The 17,313-nt window shown below is 37.3% G+C and overlaps 1 protein-coding gene and 1 non-coding gene across 2 annotated transcripts in view; both read right to left on the bottom strand.

Annotated features, from left to right (window-relative positions):
- CCDC178 (coiled-coil domain containing 178) overlaps positions 1-17,313 on the bottom strand; it is a 158,379-nt gene that overhangs the window by 128,315 nt on the left and 12,751 nt on the right. The window contains 6 exon segments of the mRNA XM_061354916.1: positions 4,629-4,757; positions 5,738-5,932; positions 9,349-9,445; positions 9,568-9,663; positions 11,908-12,061; positions 16,817-16,960. Coding sequence (XP_061210900.1) covers positions 4,629-4,757; positions 5,738-5,932; positions 9,349-9,445; positions 9,568-9,663; positions 11,908-12,061; positions 16,817-16,960 — 815 coding nt within the window.
- Positions 8,767-8,837, bottom strand: TRNAG-CCC (transfer RNA glycine (anticodon CCC)). The gene has a single exon. It is a non-coding gene; the product is annotated as a tRNA-Gly (tRNA).

The raw sequence follows: 17,313 nt of genomic DNA, 5'->3' as shown, positions 1-17,313 counted from the left end.
AGTGATCTCTCACTGTCCGTATCTTGACCCATAAGCCTTTCATCGTATTTTCTCTCTCCTGTCCAGGTGAGGAGGGGAATGATAGAGCAGCTTCAGTGGGCACCTGGCATCCAGCCAGCTTCAACCCCACCACACCAGGTCTTTTGTATGATAAAAGTTTCTGTGCTATTGGACTGAAACTTTCAAGGAAACATTGGCTTTGATTTTCTGGCACCACTGAGACTGAAGGAGCAATATCTGGAAAGTTGCTGCATAGACAGAAGCCAGAGTTTGCTTCTAACAACCTCATTTAAAGACCTCCTATGTCTAGCTGGTGACACTGAATGCAGAGATTAAGGACTTCTTCAGAAAACAGTCCTGGAGCTTCTACTCAATGCTTGAGGCTTTAAGACCTTGGAGTTATTACAACAGTTTGAATATGACTAGTATCCCTGATCTTGCAGAAGACAACTGATGGTATCCTTCTGCCAAAGGATGGATATAGATAGGATATTTGTTTTGGTGGTGCCTGTCCTGGGTTTAGCAGTGGCAGTCATTTTTCTTTTTCTTGGTAGCTGGTGCAGTGCTGTGTTTTGACTTTCAGGCTGGGAACAGAGCTGAAAAATTGATGTTTTGGTTTGGCCAAGGACTTTGTGAGCCTCATGCTCTGCCAGGGAGGAGGGGAAGCTGGGAGGAAGCAGAGACAGGACAACTGACCCGAACTGACCAAAGAGGTATTCCATACCACAGCACGTCATGCCCAGGAGGTAACTGGGAGTGACCCAGAAGGGCTAAGGGGACTGCAGGGTTGGAGGAGGTATCGGTCGGTGCTTGGTCGGGCTGGGGGGGCGAGTTATCGGTCGCCTGGTGATGAGGTGTTGCATTCTCTCCCCTTGTTATTTCCTTTATGCTTATTACCATTGGTGGTAGCAGTAGTGATTTGTGTTATACCTTAGTTACCAAACTGTTCTTATCTCAACCCGTGGGAGTTGCATTCTTTCTGATTCTCCTCTCCGTCCCTCCAGGAGTAGGGGGAGGGCAAGAAGGTGGGGAGTGAGTGAAAAGCTGTCTGGCTGGGGTTAAACCACGACAATGCCAAACTTGGAATTTCAGTCAGAGAAGCTGAATAGATAGCAACATTTGCCTGAGGACAGCTAAAAAGCATCACTGAAATCTAGAAGAAAAGAGCTACGTTTCACAATCATAAAAGGAATACCAAAGTGTGTTGTGTGAATTTAGCAGTTTCACATTAGAAGAAAATAAGTGGCATTAGGGTTGCCTATTTTATATATGCATGTATCAATATATTGCAGTGGTAATATGGTAAGGGTCTAATTGCAGTTTCTACAGAAACTGAAGAAAGAAACACAAATTCAAATGATAATGTAGTATATACTGATTATTACTAAAGGGTTTTTATCTTATACAGCAAACTGGAAATTATTGTGAATAACTAGGATACAAATAAAGTGTTTCATGTTTTCATAAGTATTTAAATTTTCCTAATTGTTAAACATCAGGCGTTGTTACTTAGCAAAACTCATTAGCCTTCTACGTGAGCTTGTCACAAGGTTCTCAAAGTTAATTCATGGTAGCAATGGAAAGAAGATAGATAGAAGAATTGAGACAAGTAAAATGGTTACTATCATGTTTACTTGGATTGCTTTCCAAACTCCTTTTTGAGCTTGAATTTCTTTTTTAAGATCCAACTCCGAATTCTTAGGGGGGAAAAAACATAAGGAAACAAGTTAATAGACCACAGCAATAGAAATTTAACACTAATATCACACTAAAAAGGAGCACAGCTTTACAATGTTTTTTCCAAGTATAAAACTATACTTAAAAAGGAAGAGTCTCAGGAATAAGAGGTAAATAAATATAGACCATACTATAATTTAAAAGTTTATTACTTTTTTAGATTTAATGTGATTGATTTTGGGGAGTGTAAAATAATTAAAGACATTGAGAAGTTGTTCTGGCTTACCTGAATGGATATTGAATATCGAACATCCAAAGTTTTAAAATCTTAGTGCCTTCTATATTTTACATGATGAGACTTTTTTTTGCAATTTCAAGTAAAAAAAATGAACATGTTTTAGCCTTTCTTTATATGACCATCCTACTCATATCACTTCTAGGATAACAGTTATGTGTTACATCATTATAGTTTGCACCTTGCTAATCTTTGATAAATACATAACCTGAATGTGTGTCAGATTAGCAATCCATCATAACTGTACCTTATTACAATTTAATTCAAACCGTAATTGGGTCTCTTTCCTTTTTTAATTGAATTTAGGGAACAGAAAACAGATTATTTAAGCAAAACTAGGCACAATACGGCCAAAAACAAAGTAAGAAATTGACTCAATCAACATTAATATTGAAACACATTTATTCAAGATGTTTTATTCACATCCATATCTGCTCTTTGGAAATGCACATGCCATCAGCACTTGGAGGTGGAAGTTTCTGCATAACAAGGTCATAAACATCTCCCAGATGTCACATACATAAGAAAATACAAAAACAGGTGCCAGACATCCCCATATATTCTCAAACCGCAAATGCCAAAGATTATTAAGAACTTCAAGGAAATAGAAGTAATGCAGATCAGTGTTTATGTGGAAAAGACACCCTATAATCAGTGAGTAACAGCCTTTTTATCAAACAAAAGTTTATACATTGGCTCCAAGGATAACTCCAAGCAACAATTTATGTCCGTGGCCCTGCCCCCGCCCTCACATCTCCTTACCCACATACGCATATAGTGTAACTCAATCCAAATCCTGAGTCTATTAGGCAAACCGTGGCATCTGGACTCCTCTCCAAAATGCAGCAGCATTTTGAATGACTAATGTTAACACTTGGAGATTGCACAAATATATTTTTCAGTCTATTCAGTAGCCCAAGGATACAGTTTAACTGATGGTTACAGACAGACACGTTACTCAGACACGCTAGGGGGTAATTGCTCTCACAGAATATCAGCAAATCAGAAATATCAGCAAATCACAGAATATCAGCAAAGACCAGGCATTCAACTATAAATTTCACCTTCATTTGTATGATCGTATTCAAAATTCATCAGTATTCAACTGTTGCTTAGGTAGAGAAATATTTTACCTTCTGTGTACCTGCTCACAGTCCCTGTGTATGTCTTCATGTGAGTATATATGCTTTAAATCATTATAAATGCAATGCTTTTGCTAATTTATGGTAACTAAGGCCCAATATAGCAATGGTAACCTAAAATTGTTGACAGAATGGTTATTTTGGAAGTGGAAGTAATGGAGGTATTACTTAATAAGGTCACTCAATCAACTTGAGTGGTGTTAGAAAGCAATCGTCATTGAAGGCAGGACCACCAGTAATGGCTTCATGTAGAAGTTAAATTCTACCAACAAGTGAACCAGAATACCTTCAGAATGAAATTCCATTTCTAACCATAAATGCATGGCTTTGAGGTACATTTCTGACTGACTACATTCCTGGGATATTAACACTAGCTATGACATGAGAAAAGAGCTTAAGAAACAGCAGAGCCACAAAAAGTGTATGTAGCCAAATGTAAAAATGTAGTCATTTTAAAATGCAGTAAAAAAAAATATTTTTTATAAAAATTAGAGGAGTTTTTTAAAAACCTTATGAGGTACAGCTAAAAAACCAAAACACTTGCAAGCTAGAGGGAGATTACTTACAGGTGTCATATTGGAGGCCTAACGTACATGCAAGCCAAGTTTTGACAGATAATTTGGAAATATCAAAAATAAAATCAACAGCAATAAACAGAAGATAAGCTATTAACATCAAGGTAAAAATTTGAAATTATATCTAAAAAAACCAAAAGAGAAAAGATCCTGAACCTTGCGTATCAAAATCTAAAAATGCTATCAGGCAAACTAAATAGGAGTTCTGGAAAATCCTGCAAGGAACATAAATCAAGCCCTTTTCCAAACACATGTGACAGGAAGCCTGCTAGACACAATGTAAAGCCAACAGAAGATCATAAACACTTGAAGACAAATTTAACACGAATCACTTAGAAAACAGAATGATAGGGGGCAAAAGCCCAAATTCCAAAGCAAATAAAACCTGCAAGTCACTAAGAAGCAAACTCATAATATGAATTATAACGAAAAAAAATATTTAGCTGACACATGGAAATTTTGATGCATAGGAGAGGAATCAGCATCACTGGGAAGTAGTGCTTGAAAATTCATCAGTTTTCTGAAGGATTTAAGAAGTATGTGGAGAAGAGATATCTGGGTGATTCATTCTCCCTGGACTCCTGAATGATAAAGTGTTGTACGAACAACTCCTTAATTAATTTCCTGGGAATGAGACATCCCTGCCTCACTCCCTGTCCTTTATTGTGACCTGTGAACTGCCATTATCTGTGACCATTTACTAACTAATCCATTTTCTATTCTGGAGGCTACTGTTATTTGTTACTTTTCAAGTGTTTTAAAATGCACAGTTAAAATCATACGTTATAAATTATATCTTTTTATATTAGATTGTTTGCCCAATAATTCTGATACAGAGATCATTATTTTCAATTGTTTCACTCTAAAAAATGAATTTAATTAAAAATAAACCTTGAAAGAGATTTCTTCTGCAATTTTGGGGTTTTTAGTTCCTCATACTTTTTTTTTTTGTTTCACTGTAGTACAATTCATCATTACAGATATCTTCATTAAGTCTTTCTAGTTGCTGTTCAGTCTTATGTTTTTGCAGATTCGATTTCTGACTCATGTCCTTTCTTTCTTGTTGAACTGTTGAAACAAAATGGACAACATTACATTTCATTGTATAAAGTATATTGATTAAAATAAAATTAAACCCCATTTTTTAATAGTTAAAGCTAAACCATTTTAAAATCCAAAGCAGTATTTTATTAGCCTATTTCATGCTGAATACACCAGGCTCTACCTCAAAACATTAGTCTTTTTATTCATGAGTCTAAGGCAGATAGCTGATATATGAAAAAACTTGTTTTCCTGTATATCTATACTGTTAACCTGCATCATAGAGTCACAGAATGGCTGAGGTTGGAAGGAACTTCTGGAGGTCATCTGGTCCAATTACCGTGCTCAAGCAAGGCCACCTACAGACAGTTGACCAGGACCACATCCAGATGGCTTTTGAGTATCTCCAAGGATGAGCAATCTAGAGCCTACATCAGCAACTTGTCAATGCTCTGTCACCTTCACAGCGAAAAAGTGTTTCCTGATGCTCATACAGAACCTTCCATGTTTCGTTTTTTGCCCATTGCCTCTGGTTCTGTTAGTGGACACCACTTAAAAGAACATGGCTCCATCCCCTTTGCACCTTTCTTTCACTATAGAGTCATAGAATCACAGAATGCAGATATACATAGAATTTATATACATTAATAAGATCTTCCCTGTCCCCTCTATTTTCCAGGCTGACTAGTTATAGCTCTCTCAGACTTCCCTCATGTGACAGATGCTCCAGATCCTTCATCATCTTCATCACCCTTTGTCAGACTCTCTTCAGCACATCCATGTATCTGTTGCACTGGGGAGCCCAGTACTCCAGGTGTGGCCCCGCCAGTACTGAGTAGAGGGGAAGAATCACCTCCCTTGACCTGCTGGCAACATTGTTCCTGATGCCATCTGCCTTCTTTGCAGCAGTGCCATATTGCTGTCTCATGTTCAACTTGGTGTCCACCAGGACCTCCAAGGCCTTTTCTAACAAGCTGCTTTCAAGCTGGGTGGCCCACAGAATGTACTGGTGCATGGAGTTGTTCTTCCCCATGGCAGGGCTTTGCACTCCTCCTTGTTGAACTTCTTGAGGTGCCTTTCACCCCATTTCTGCAGCCTGCTGAGGTCTCTCTGGATGGCAGCGTGGTCCTCCAGTGCATCAGCCACTCCTCCCAGTTTGGTATCATCAGCAAACTTCCTGCAGGTACACTCTGCCCCATCATCTAGACCATCAATGAAATTAAACAGGACTGGATCCCTGGGGTACACTTCTAGTTACTGGCCTCCAACTTTACTTTGTGCCACTGAGCACCACCCTTTGGCCTTGGCCACGGCCACTGAGGCAGTTTTCAGTACACTCTACTGTCAACTCATTCAGCCCATACATCAACTGCTTATCTATGAGGATCTTAATGGTAGACAGTGTCATAAGTCTTACTGAAGTTCAGGTAGACAATATACAGGGCTCTCCCCTTGTCTATCAGATCAGTAATTTCACCATAGAAGGTATCCGCCAGGTCAAGCATGAAGTCCCTTTGGTGAATCCATGCTGACTAAACCCAATGACTTTCTTGTCCTTGTGAAATGTGCCTGGAAAATGGTTTCCAGGATTATCTTCTCCATCACCTTCCCAGGGACTGAGGTGAGGCTGACTAGCCTGCAGTTCCTTGGGTCCTCCGTCTTGCCTTTCTTGAACATGAAAGTGACATTTACTTTCCTCCATTTCTCAGACACTTCTAGTCACTCGTTATAGAGAGTGACCTCACAATGACATCTGTCAGGTCCCTCAGTGCCCGTGGCTGCATCCCATCAAGGCCCATGGACTTATGTATATCCAGTTTGGTTAAGTATTCCCTGACCTGACCCTCTTCCATAAACAGTATGGCTTCCTTGTTCCAGCCTTTCCTCCCCATCTCTGGGACCTGGGATTCCTGAAGACTGGCCCTTGGTAATAAAGACTTAAGTAAAGAAGGTATTCAGTATTTCATCCTTTTCCATGTCCTATGTCATCAGGTTCTATGCCTCCTTCAGCAACAGGCTCACGTTGTCTATAGTCTTCCTTTTGTGATTGATGCAGTTACAGAAGCCCTTTTTGTTGCTTTTGATATCTGTTGCCAGGTCAATTCCATTTGAGCTTTGGCCTTCTTAATTCCATCTCTGTATCTCAGTGTCTCTGTATTCCTCCTAAGTTGCCTCTCCCTGCTTCCTCCCACTCGATGCTTCCTTTTTATGTCTGAGTTTTGCTAGTAGCAACTTGTTCATCCATGCAAGCATCCTGGCATTTTTCCTGACTTCCTACTCATTGGAATGGACTGCTCTTGAGCTTGAAGGAGGTGATCCTTGAATATCAAAGAGCTTTCTTGGGTCCTCCTTCCAAAACATAGTATAAAACTGCCAATTTTGGATGAGAAGAAAGTGGCAAGAACAGCCCTTTAATCTGTAAGTGTTGAAATTGGGCAAAGATCTTCTAATCTATTTTATAATAAATGACAATGTCTAGGGTACTTCATATCAGTGCAGTGGTACAGGTTAGTCATACAGCCAAATGAAAAAAAATCCTAAGTATTTTGCTATTTGCAGAATTCTTAGATCATATAAACCAATTTATTCATATACAAAAAGACTTTTAGTGGAAGTAAACTTAAAATACCATTTGATTAGACTGTCAGATTACACAGCAAAAACCAAACTGAATCAAATACAGAAAACCTACAGGTAAACACTGATATAGCTTTGACTGACAGAATATAACCTTTGTATGTTTGAAACAATATTCTTCAAGGGAACTTTTCTTTGTAGAAGGATGGGATTACTGAAAAATTCTTATTACCACTGAGTACCTGATGAATTGGAATGATAAATCTAAATGGTACTGTAAGGTTCTTCACAAGATATACAGCACTGTTTCCAATAATTAATCTGCAAACCCACAACAGGCTGGCACTGTTCACACATTTTCTTAGCTGAATCAGTGGCCAGAATATTTCTCTTATTTTAATATCACAGTATGCTAGAGATTGGAAGGGACCTCAAAAGATCATCTAGTCTAGTCCCCCTGCCGGAGCAGGACACCTAGATAAGGTTACACAGGAACGTGTCCAGGCGGGTTTTGAATGTCTCCAGAGAAGGAGACTCCACAACCTCCCTGGGCAGCCTGTTCCAGTGTTCTGTCACCCTCACTGAGAAGAAGTTTCTTCTCAGGTTTAAGTGGAACCTCTTGTGTTCCAGTTTGTACCCATTTCCCCTTGTCCTTTCATTGTTTGCCACTGAGAAGAGCCTGGCTCCATCCTCGTGACACTCCCCCTTTATATATTTATATACGCTAATAAGGTCACCCCTCAGTCTCCTCCAAACTATAGAGACCCAGCTCCCTCAGTCTTTCCTCATAAGGGAGATGCTCCACTCCCTTAATCATCTTAGTTGCCCTGCGCTGGACTCTCTCCAGCAGGTCCCTGTCCTTCTTGAACTGAGGGGCCCAGAACTGGACACAATATTCCAGATGAGGTCTCACCAGGGCAGAGTAGAGGGGAAGGAGGACCTCTGTCGACCTACTAACCACCCCCCTTCTAATACAACCCAGGATGCCATTGGCCTTCTTGGCCACAAGGGCACAGTGTCGGCTCATGGTCATCCTGTCGTCCACTAGGACCCCGAGGTCCCTCTCCCCTACACTGCTCTCTAACAGGTCGTTCCCTAACCTATACTGGAACCTGGGGTTTTTCCTGCCCAGATGCAGGACTCTACACTTTCCCTTGTTATATTTCATGAAGTTATTCCCCAATACACAGTGTAATTTTCTTTGTTAAATGAAGGAAACATAATTTACCTTACCTTAAATTCACAAGCAAATAGGTCTATTGTATGATTCTATTATTTTTCACAGATATTGCAAAAAACTGTAATAGCCCTAATAAACTGAGCTCAACATGAAAGAACAGCAATCATGTCTGCAAAAGCTTATTCATAGGTGTCTGGTGCACCTCAGAGTGATTTGATTACTTAAAAGCTGTGCTGCTGTAGTCACTCTGCACAGGAAATGCAGGTATACTTTGATTTCTGCACCAGCCGGGAATCGAACCCGGGTCGCAAGAATGGGAATCTTGCATGATACCACTACACCACTGGTGCTTCTGTCTGAGATTCAAGCAACCAAATCACCTTGGGCTGTCCCTGCGTGCACAGTGCTGCACAGACAATTACTGTTTTACACAGTCTTTAAATACAAAGGACTGTTAAAACACTGCAAATTTGACATGTGGAATGCTTAAAAATCACATACTTCATGACACATGCAGTTCTCCCTAATTAAGAACTTTTAATACATCATCATGTCATCTTTTTACCCCCTCTCTTTTCCCACACCTATTGTATGGAATTTTGGGGGTCTGTTTTATTTTAGTTGTCAATGTATGCATTTTGCTTTTTATAGAATGTTATTTTTCTTTCAAGTGAAATTCAGAAAAGTTAGATGATAAATTTCAGCCTGAAGTTATATGAAATCCTTGAAATGCTTAATTATAGACTTAAAATAAATGTAAGTTTCACTTTCATAAGCATGTTTTCAGTGAAAAAATAAGCTTGCTTTCTATATTTATATAGATTACCTATTTCCAATTAGTTGTGATAACTATTTTCTCACTCAAGTTCTTCATTTCACATTTCAAACTGTCCAATGCTTCATTAATATTGAGAACATTTTGCTTTATATCCAGTAGATCCCTTTCCTCAGTGGATTTCTAATGAACATTAAAATATTAAGAAACCTTTAAAACAAGTTGAAATTTTTTCAGGCTAACACAGAAGATACAAATATGCAAGCATTGTTATTTCATTTATACAAAAAGAATAATGAACTTACTAATTCTTCCACAGCTTTAACTACTTTAGAAGAAGTGTCTGATATTTTTATACTTTCATCTCCTTGGGCAGCCATTTTATTATTCAAATCTTCTATCTAGAAAATATTTCGTAAAGTAATACAAATATTTCCTGCATTTCTTACTAATAATTAATATATTTAAAAAACAGATTTCAAAGGAAGGCTATTAAAGAGTATTAGGGATACTTAATGCTATAGTATTCACACGCATGTTGTCATTTGCAATGTGCCCTTGCAAAACGTTTAGACTTCGCAGTATCTGTAAGCACACACAGCCTCCTAATTCATACATGATGTATGTGGTATAATCAAACATAACTTTAGTTTCTCTAGGTATCAAGATATTAATACAGATTCATGAAGAGATTCAAGGATCAATCACTGGATCTCAAGGGAAAATTTGGATGTGAGGGAAGCAAGCACCTTCAGGAAAAGGAAAACATCTACAGTGGCTTTAGCTAGCTATAGGGAACACCTGCTTACATTGAGACTAATGAGCTTTGTTTCCTTCACCTTTCCTTCCTCTGCAGAGGCTGAAACAATACAGCTATCCTGGCAATTTACCTATACAATTGCCGTAGAGATAAAGGTATAACTCAAATACGACCAGACAACAAAAAAGTCCAAGCAGGATAAGGGTTGATAAGGATGTTAGAGTACAAATGTGGGAAGATCAGGACAGAATTAGAACACAGGTACTTTAAATGGCATGTAGTTTCCTACTGCTACCTCAAGAATCTGATGAAGAGCAGATTTCATGCGATACTTTCTGACTTGTCCTTACAGTGTCCAAAGTTGTAACAAAGTTGTATGAAACAAAGTTGTATGAAATTCAAAAAACAGCATCAATTAAAACAAGAAATAAAAAAGCCAGGGGAAAAGAATGCAGGAATATACTAGCTCACATCATTAATTCTTCTTCACACTCGTTGATGTACATGACAGTTGCCATGTTATAATTTGGATCCAATTCAAACCCCTCTGAAGTCAATGAAAATACTCCCAATGTTTTCCTGATTTCCATAGTAACTCCATTATCCCAGTAATATTCTATGATGAGCAAAAGAATCACGTTGAGATTTCTGAATATCCATTACTATGTATAAAGATTAGCCAGTTAGTTGTTTTTGATGAGCTTTGTGCTAAACTTAACTCTGGCTCACCTTTAGCAAACAAAGGTGGTCACCGAATGGAGCAGTTTCATTCTTCACCTAACCCCTGTTGCGTATTTCTCTCTTTCCTTGGTGTTGGTCTTAATACACAAGTAGGATTTACTGGAATTTATTGGGTCAGCAAACCCAGCTGGAAACATTCAGAAAGAAAACATTAAGAAAAATAAGTACTGTGTCTATTTGAAAACAGTAGTTTTCTAGATATCAGATGGTAGCAATTGCTGGTGCAAGTACAGTAACAGGAAGGAAATTGTGATAGCTGGAAACAAAAGGCAAGAAGATGCCCATTCATGGGTGTCTAATATGACTGTATCTTTACTTTGGTCGGGGGTGTGCTTCACAATTCTCGTTAAGTTCTGGGCATGCTTGGTAGATCCAGCTTCTCAAGAATACTCTATCTGGATTCTGGATTCCATTGGATCCTTGGCAGGACCTAGCTATCTAGATGCTCAAACCACAGCAGGACTGGGCATGTACAAGAGAATGGATGTCATACTTTATTTATACTTGTATACATACACACATATACACATAGATATAAAAAATATAACAAGTTCTGTTGTGGTCATCTGAATCCTGTTTTAGGCTTTTTCTACTGGTTCCACATATGAAGCTATTAATAAACAAAACCTCCTAGTCAGACACAGTGAGGGACTCCAGTTCAGATTTTAAACTGCTGAATATTTCAAAATGAATGCTAGACAAATATAGCAGAAAACAGGGGAATTTTTAGTTAAATAGGGTATCACTATGTATGTTGTAAAAGTGCATCATGTGCCATCTCAGGTCAAAAAATCTACTAATTCAAGAGGAAACTTATGCTGTCTGCACTTTCTTCCAGATGGTTAAAGAAGATAAGAAATATGAAGCAGATATGCACCCAAAACCTAAAAATATCCAGGTCAATTAAAAGAATATAAGATGTTTATGAAATTTTTAATAATTAGAGCTGAAAAATAATATTACAACAAAATAATGAATATGAGAGTTCTACAGAATCTACCACTTCTTATTTTAAAATCTGTATTTGTATTTTTACTTTTACAGAGGACCTTAACTCTTAAACATACAAAATATTCAGGCATTCATGTACTTTTCAGTAAAAGATACTCATTTAGTTGCTTGTTTATAAATATTCAAGACTCACTTTGCTGTTCCAATATTCTGCATCTTCCTGGATTTCTGCTTTTTGCTTCACTAACTCCTCAAGGTGTTTTTCATCCTTTATAATCTTCTCCTCTGTTTCTTTTAACTTCATACAGTATTCGGTCCAAATAAATTCAGACTGCTTTAACTCATTCCTAATAGAAATACACATAAAGTGAATCCATCTATTTGGAAGTACTCCAAGGCAGTCCCTCTCCATAAAGGAAAATGTAAAGCAGATCTGAATTAGTAAAGATTTATTTTGGTTCTCTACTACATTTCTTGAACAGGTATGCATGAGAGAATTTCAAAATATCTAGCCTGGCAGACTCATGTAATCTCAGCCAGATATCAAAATTACTCACGCTACCAGTTTACTTGGATTTAAAGCTGCCTGCCAACATTACAGCTTCTAATTTGACCTCTGAGCAGGTATCTGTACATCTAAACGCAAGACTTTTATTTCATACGTCACATGCTAATAAAAAAAAAGTAGCAGTGAACTTCTTTCTCTGCTGGTGGCTAAATCTGCTTGAGAGCCACCTTCACTTAATCCACTGCACTGTCACTTTGTGGACAAATGTCAGGCGTGGAGAAATTTTTTACTGACATGAATTCCTCATGTTAGAGGAACCTGCAGACTGTAAGCAAGGTCATAGGAGGGGATAAGGACTTTCACTCTAAGTAACAGATTTATCAGCATTATGAGAAGGAAAATTGTCCATAATTACTGAAAGGACCAATATTAACTAAAACAGTAGTCCTGAAAACACTTCTATGATACGCTGTTAGGCCTCATTCTAGGCTGTGCACAGGCCTTTTGTTACAGCCATGGATTTGGTGAAAGGCAAAAGAGATAAAGGCGCATCAGGTTTTATAATGACTCTTGGTGCTTTAACATTATTTTTGTTATTGTTTCAGAAGGCAGAAAAGAGGAGTTCCCTTCATGCTCCCCAGAGAACCATCTTTGTCAATAACATATTCCAAAGCATGCCTTAAATGGCAAAATAAATCCACTGCAGCAGAACTAAGACCAACAGTAGTTGAGTTTCAGAGACATCTATTGCATCATAACCCAAAAGACCTCCTGAACAACTGTTGCATACCTTAACACAGTAAGACACCCAAAAACCATAATGAAAGGACTTCATCACTAATTCAAGAGCCACTCCTCCAAGATTATTTGATAGACATTCTTCCCTTATTTGCTTCCAGGATTTCATTTAGTGATGTAGTAAAGATTTACCTTGCAAAGTCACACTCCAAATGTCACAGAATGTATATAACGTAAGTGTGAAACCTAAGACTTTGAAGACTTCTACCTTCTTATGTCCCATCACACATGGAAAAAAAAAAAGAAAGATACTTGGAACTATTCTGATGACAGACACGTAACAGAGACTGCAATTTTTTTTCTCGTATTACCTGTCAGATACAACTTTCTGTGCACAATCTCATGGAAAATACAGTACTAGCAGCCACAGCAAGTATGTGTAAAATTAACAGTCTGTGCTGTGTGATTTACCCAGCCCCGGTATTTTAAGTTTCGTGCAATCTTCATCTTTTTTCTCACGGATGGCACTGAATATAAAGAAAAGAGTATCAACTGCAGAACAGTCTTCCAAGTCTGTGCCATCACAAATCTGTCTTTATCACTCCTATCAATACCGCATGTTATTCTAGTCCTTCTCAGATGGCAGCTGAAGGGTCTACATCCTCTGTAATGTATGACTTATTACCAGTCTAGCAAATGGCTGAGGGGGAAGAAACAGTAGGCCTGCTGAAGGACAGAAAAACCGTCTTCTACTCAGTGTTTTCCTGTAAAGGCTGCTATTCCTAAAAGCACCACTGTCATTAGCATTTTAAGTTTAATTCACATTTACACAAACAAAACAGGTTACAAGATGTGTAACAGTCTATACCACTGTCAAGTGATATGAATAGGAAATCAATTAACTAGGTGGAACAAAAAAATGTACTTTGTGTATTTCTATCAGTATAGATAATGAATTTCCAGTATTAGTTACCTATTGTTGCTATCACAGGGATTTTCTTTATGACTTTTTCCAAAAGTACAAAGAGCTCCTTTAGAGCAATTTTAATGCACCTCAAAACAAAGGCACATTACAGGAAAACACTCCACTTTCTTGAATATGAAACAATCCCAAGAACCTTGATTTCCACCAAGACTACCCCCATGAAAAGTGCTCACACTGCCCTACAACTGCTAAGCATTATGCCACTGTCTGTGACACGGTGTCAGAATTCTATAGGGAACTGAACAAAATCCTGCATAAAAAACTATTAAAAAGTGAAGTAGTCAAAAGGCAAGATGAAAAATTCTAACACTAATGAAAAAATTCAGAAGATTAAACAATCAACATTCATTGAAAGAATAGGTCAACAGCATAGTATCTCAAAATCCTCTGTCTGTTGCTTTGATATATTTACAAATGATCTGAAAGGGCAAGAAGCAGTAAAATTAAAAGCCTGCATATAATGTGATTACAACAGGTAAGGCCAAAAAGAACTAAGAAACTGCAAAAAAATTTCAAGACAAGCTAAGTAACTGGAGAACAAAAGTACCACTTAATGTCTGAACTCAAAAGAAGTACAAGGTCAGAGAGATGAAGTGCACCTTAAAATTCTGAATTACCTGTATAAAATCAAGAAAGACATGTACATATTTCCACAAACATTTGGAAAGTCTAATCAACATTTCTCACAGCTAAAGAAGCTGAGAAGGTGTTGGATTAAGTAAAAAATAGGCTGCAAAGCATTAGAATAAAAAATAAGTGTAAGTCATCCCTGTTATAGTCATTGACATGGCTTAATTTGGAATACTGCCTGCATTACCGTTAAATGCATTTCACAAAAGTATATCACAGAATTGAAAAGGAGTCATAAAATACACGTCTTCTGAAAGCACATTGAAAATAATGGATTTTGCTTTGGAAAACAGACAGAAACAAAGAACAATGAAAATCCAAAGTCACAGAGAATACAGGCTAGTGAAGGAGGATCACAACACACAGCAATATTTATCATTGCATACATCTTAAGGCTTAGACTCCCAAACTACAGGAATTTGCCTGCAGGTGGACAATAATAAATTGCGGCTGACCACACTTTGTAAATATGAATTGATAAGGAACAAAGTCTAATAGTAGACATATGCTGGAATAGTAAAAGATAAAGAAAGAACAGTGAAATAACATACTTTTAACATTATTTATTCTGGTATTACACACTAAAAAACACCTCCAGCCATTGACAATACTTCTTGGCCAGCAGCTAGTAATTCAGACTACTTGATAGAACACTAGCCAGTGAAACTCTAAACTGATTTGCAGGGTATCTGAATACACGGCAATTAATCACATTGAATTTTTGGTAACACTTCTTACTCAAGACCTGGTATTTCCCATAATTAAAATCAACATGAGGTTTGCAATGAACTTAACCAATTACAGAATCTCAGTCCATGCTGTCTGATTTCTCTCAGCTGGAAACCATGGAAGAGCTAATGAGCATTTGATCAGATCATCTCTATATCAATCTTTAAGCCATGATTAAATTTCCAAACATTGTGAAGACATTGTGAAGCTTGCACTCACAGGCTCATACCCATCAAAAGTAAGAATTATCTTTTACTCTTCACACAAATCTCCCTTTATTTAGATACATTAGTGATTTTAATTGGAGAATCATATGGTAATTTCCAGGTGTCACTCACCTTAGACAAGTGTTGGTATTAAAGAATTCTGGTCTCAGGTTTTGTATAATATAATACCTGGGGTTTAGCTATATTTTTTACTACAATTTTAATTTTCATATACTAATATTCTTTCTAGATTGTGAACTTGGCTCTGAAATGAAAGAAGTTAAGCTTTAGTTAACTCAGCATGTTGACTGTGAATTTTTAATCTTGGAGGTAATAAAATATAACTAGCATAAATACCTCTAATTTAGTGACAAAATTATCCTGAACTCAATAACGATACCACAAAGAAATTCACTGTAAAGGTTAGAATCAAAAAAAGGAAAAAATCAGACATGCTGACAAAAGGAATAAATCAGAGTTTTACTCATGTCTTTTAATTATGCCTGTAAACTTTCCTCATCTCAAGGGGAAAAGAGCCACTGTGTTGCTTTCTACTTTGCCAAACAAAACCTGGCAACTAATCATAATTGAATACAACCTCCTACCAAACATGAAAGTACTTGGTATTCTTGTTCTTTGGCATAGTTATTTTTCATGCAGATTCTTGGGCTCTATGTTCAGCAATGGAGAGTTGACTTATCAGTGACTGGCTATTAGTGGTGGCTTACAATTACTTATAACTCTACTTGATAATTCAAGGGTTAATAATCTGGCAAGAGGTTACAGTGAGGAAACTGCAACATAAGACACTGCCATACAGAAGCTGCCTTGCAATCCAATAAAGATATAGAAAGTCTGTTGGCTTGATAAGCTCGAAAGCATGTGTTGTTGACTAGGATTGTTCTGTTTAATATGCAAGTTAAAAATTAAGTTATAACTACAGTACCATGATAACTGCTGATGTTCAATGAAAGTAATTTGTGCAGTCAATAAGAATGATAGCAAAAAGTTCTGCCAGATTAAAAATTCCTAAGTAAGTAATATAAGGTAAAATATGCTTAAGGAGTTGATTCACAAACTTGCCATTTGGATGCAATTCTGGACATCACCCCTTCCTTATTGTCATGGTTCTGCTCATGGAAGCTAGGACAAACAAGGCAAACACTTCTTTTATGCATAATTTTATTGATTTAAATAATTAAATAAACCAGAATTTATAATTATTTCTAAAAGCAATTTTTCTATCATTTCCTTGTTAACATTAAAACTAACAGGACTTTATAAAATCATACTTAACAGCTCTTACTTGCATTGATGCAATAGCATCTCAGCACATTTAGTTTCTTCAGACATAGATATTATCTTCTTTTCAGATTCTTCAGTAATTTCCTCCACAGTCTTTTGAATTTCCATGAGTTCATAACAAATATCACTATATAATTTTGATGCCCAAGAAAATAAAACAAGTTTTCTGAAAGATGTTATATAAAAATTGTCTGTAATGTTTAAAATAAAAAGTTATTTCAAGATTTATCTGATTATTTGTAGCATGATAATTGAAGTTTAAAGTTGCAGTAGTACTTTGTGATGTCATGCAACTTAACAACAAATTTTGCACTGTCCGCAATAGAGACAATCCTAGATGAAGACAACAGGGTGTGTTGCAATATTGCCTAGCATAAGAAAACATTAGCGAGAGGTCTTTCACTCGGTTACAAAACTTTGAAGTTACTGTGAAAAGGTGGCTACTTCCATAGGAAAACAGTGACCTCTGGAGCAGAAAGAAAGAAATAATGTTGAATG

This window comes from Neopsephotus bourkii, unplaced genomic scaffold (genome assembly GCF_033783945.1).
Source record: "Neopsephotus bourkii isolate Nb327-2 ecotype Australia unplaced genomic scaffold, CSIRO-AGI_Nbou_v1 NB_753, whole genome shotgun sequence".
Taxonomy (NCBI): Eukaryota; Metazoa; Chordata; class Aves; order Psittaciformes; family Psittacidae; genus Neopsephotus; species Neopsephotus bourkii.
The sequence above is the reverse complement of the archived record's forward strand: the minus strand, read 5'-3'. Positions and strand labels throughout refer to the sequence as shown.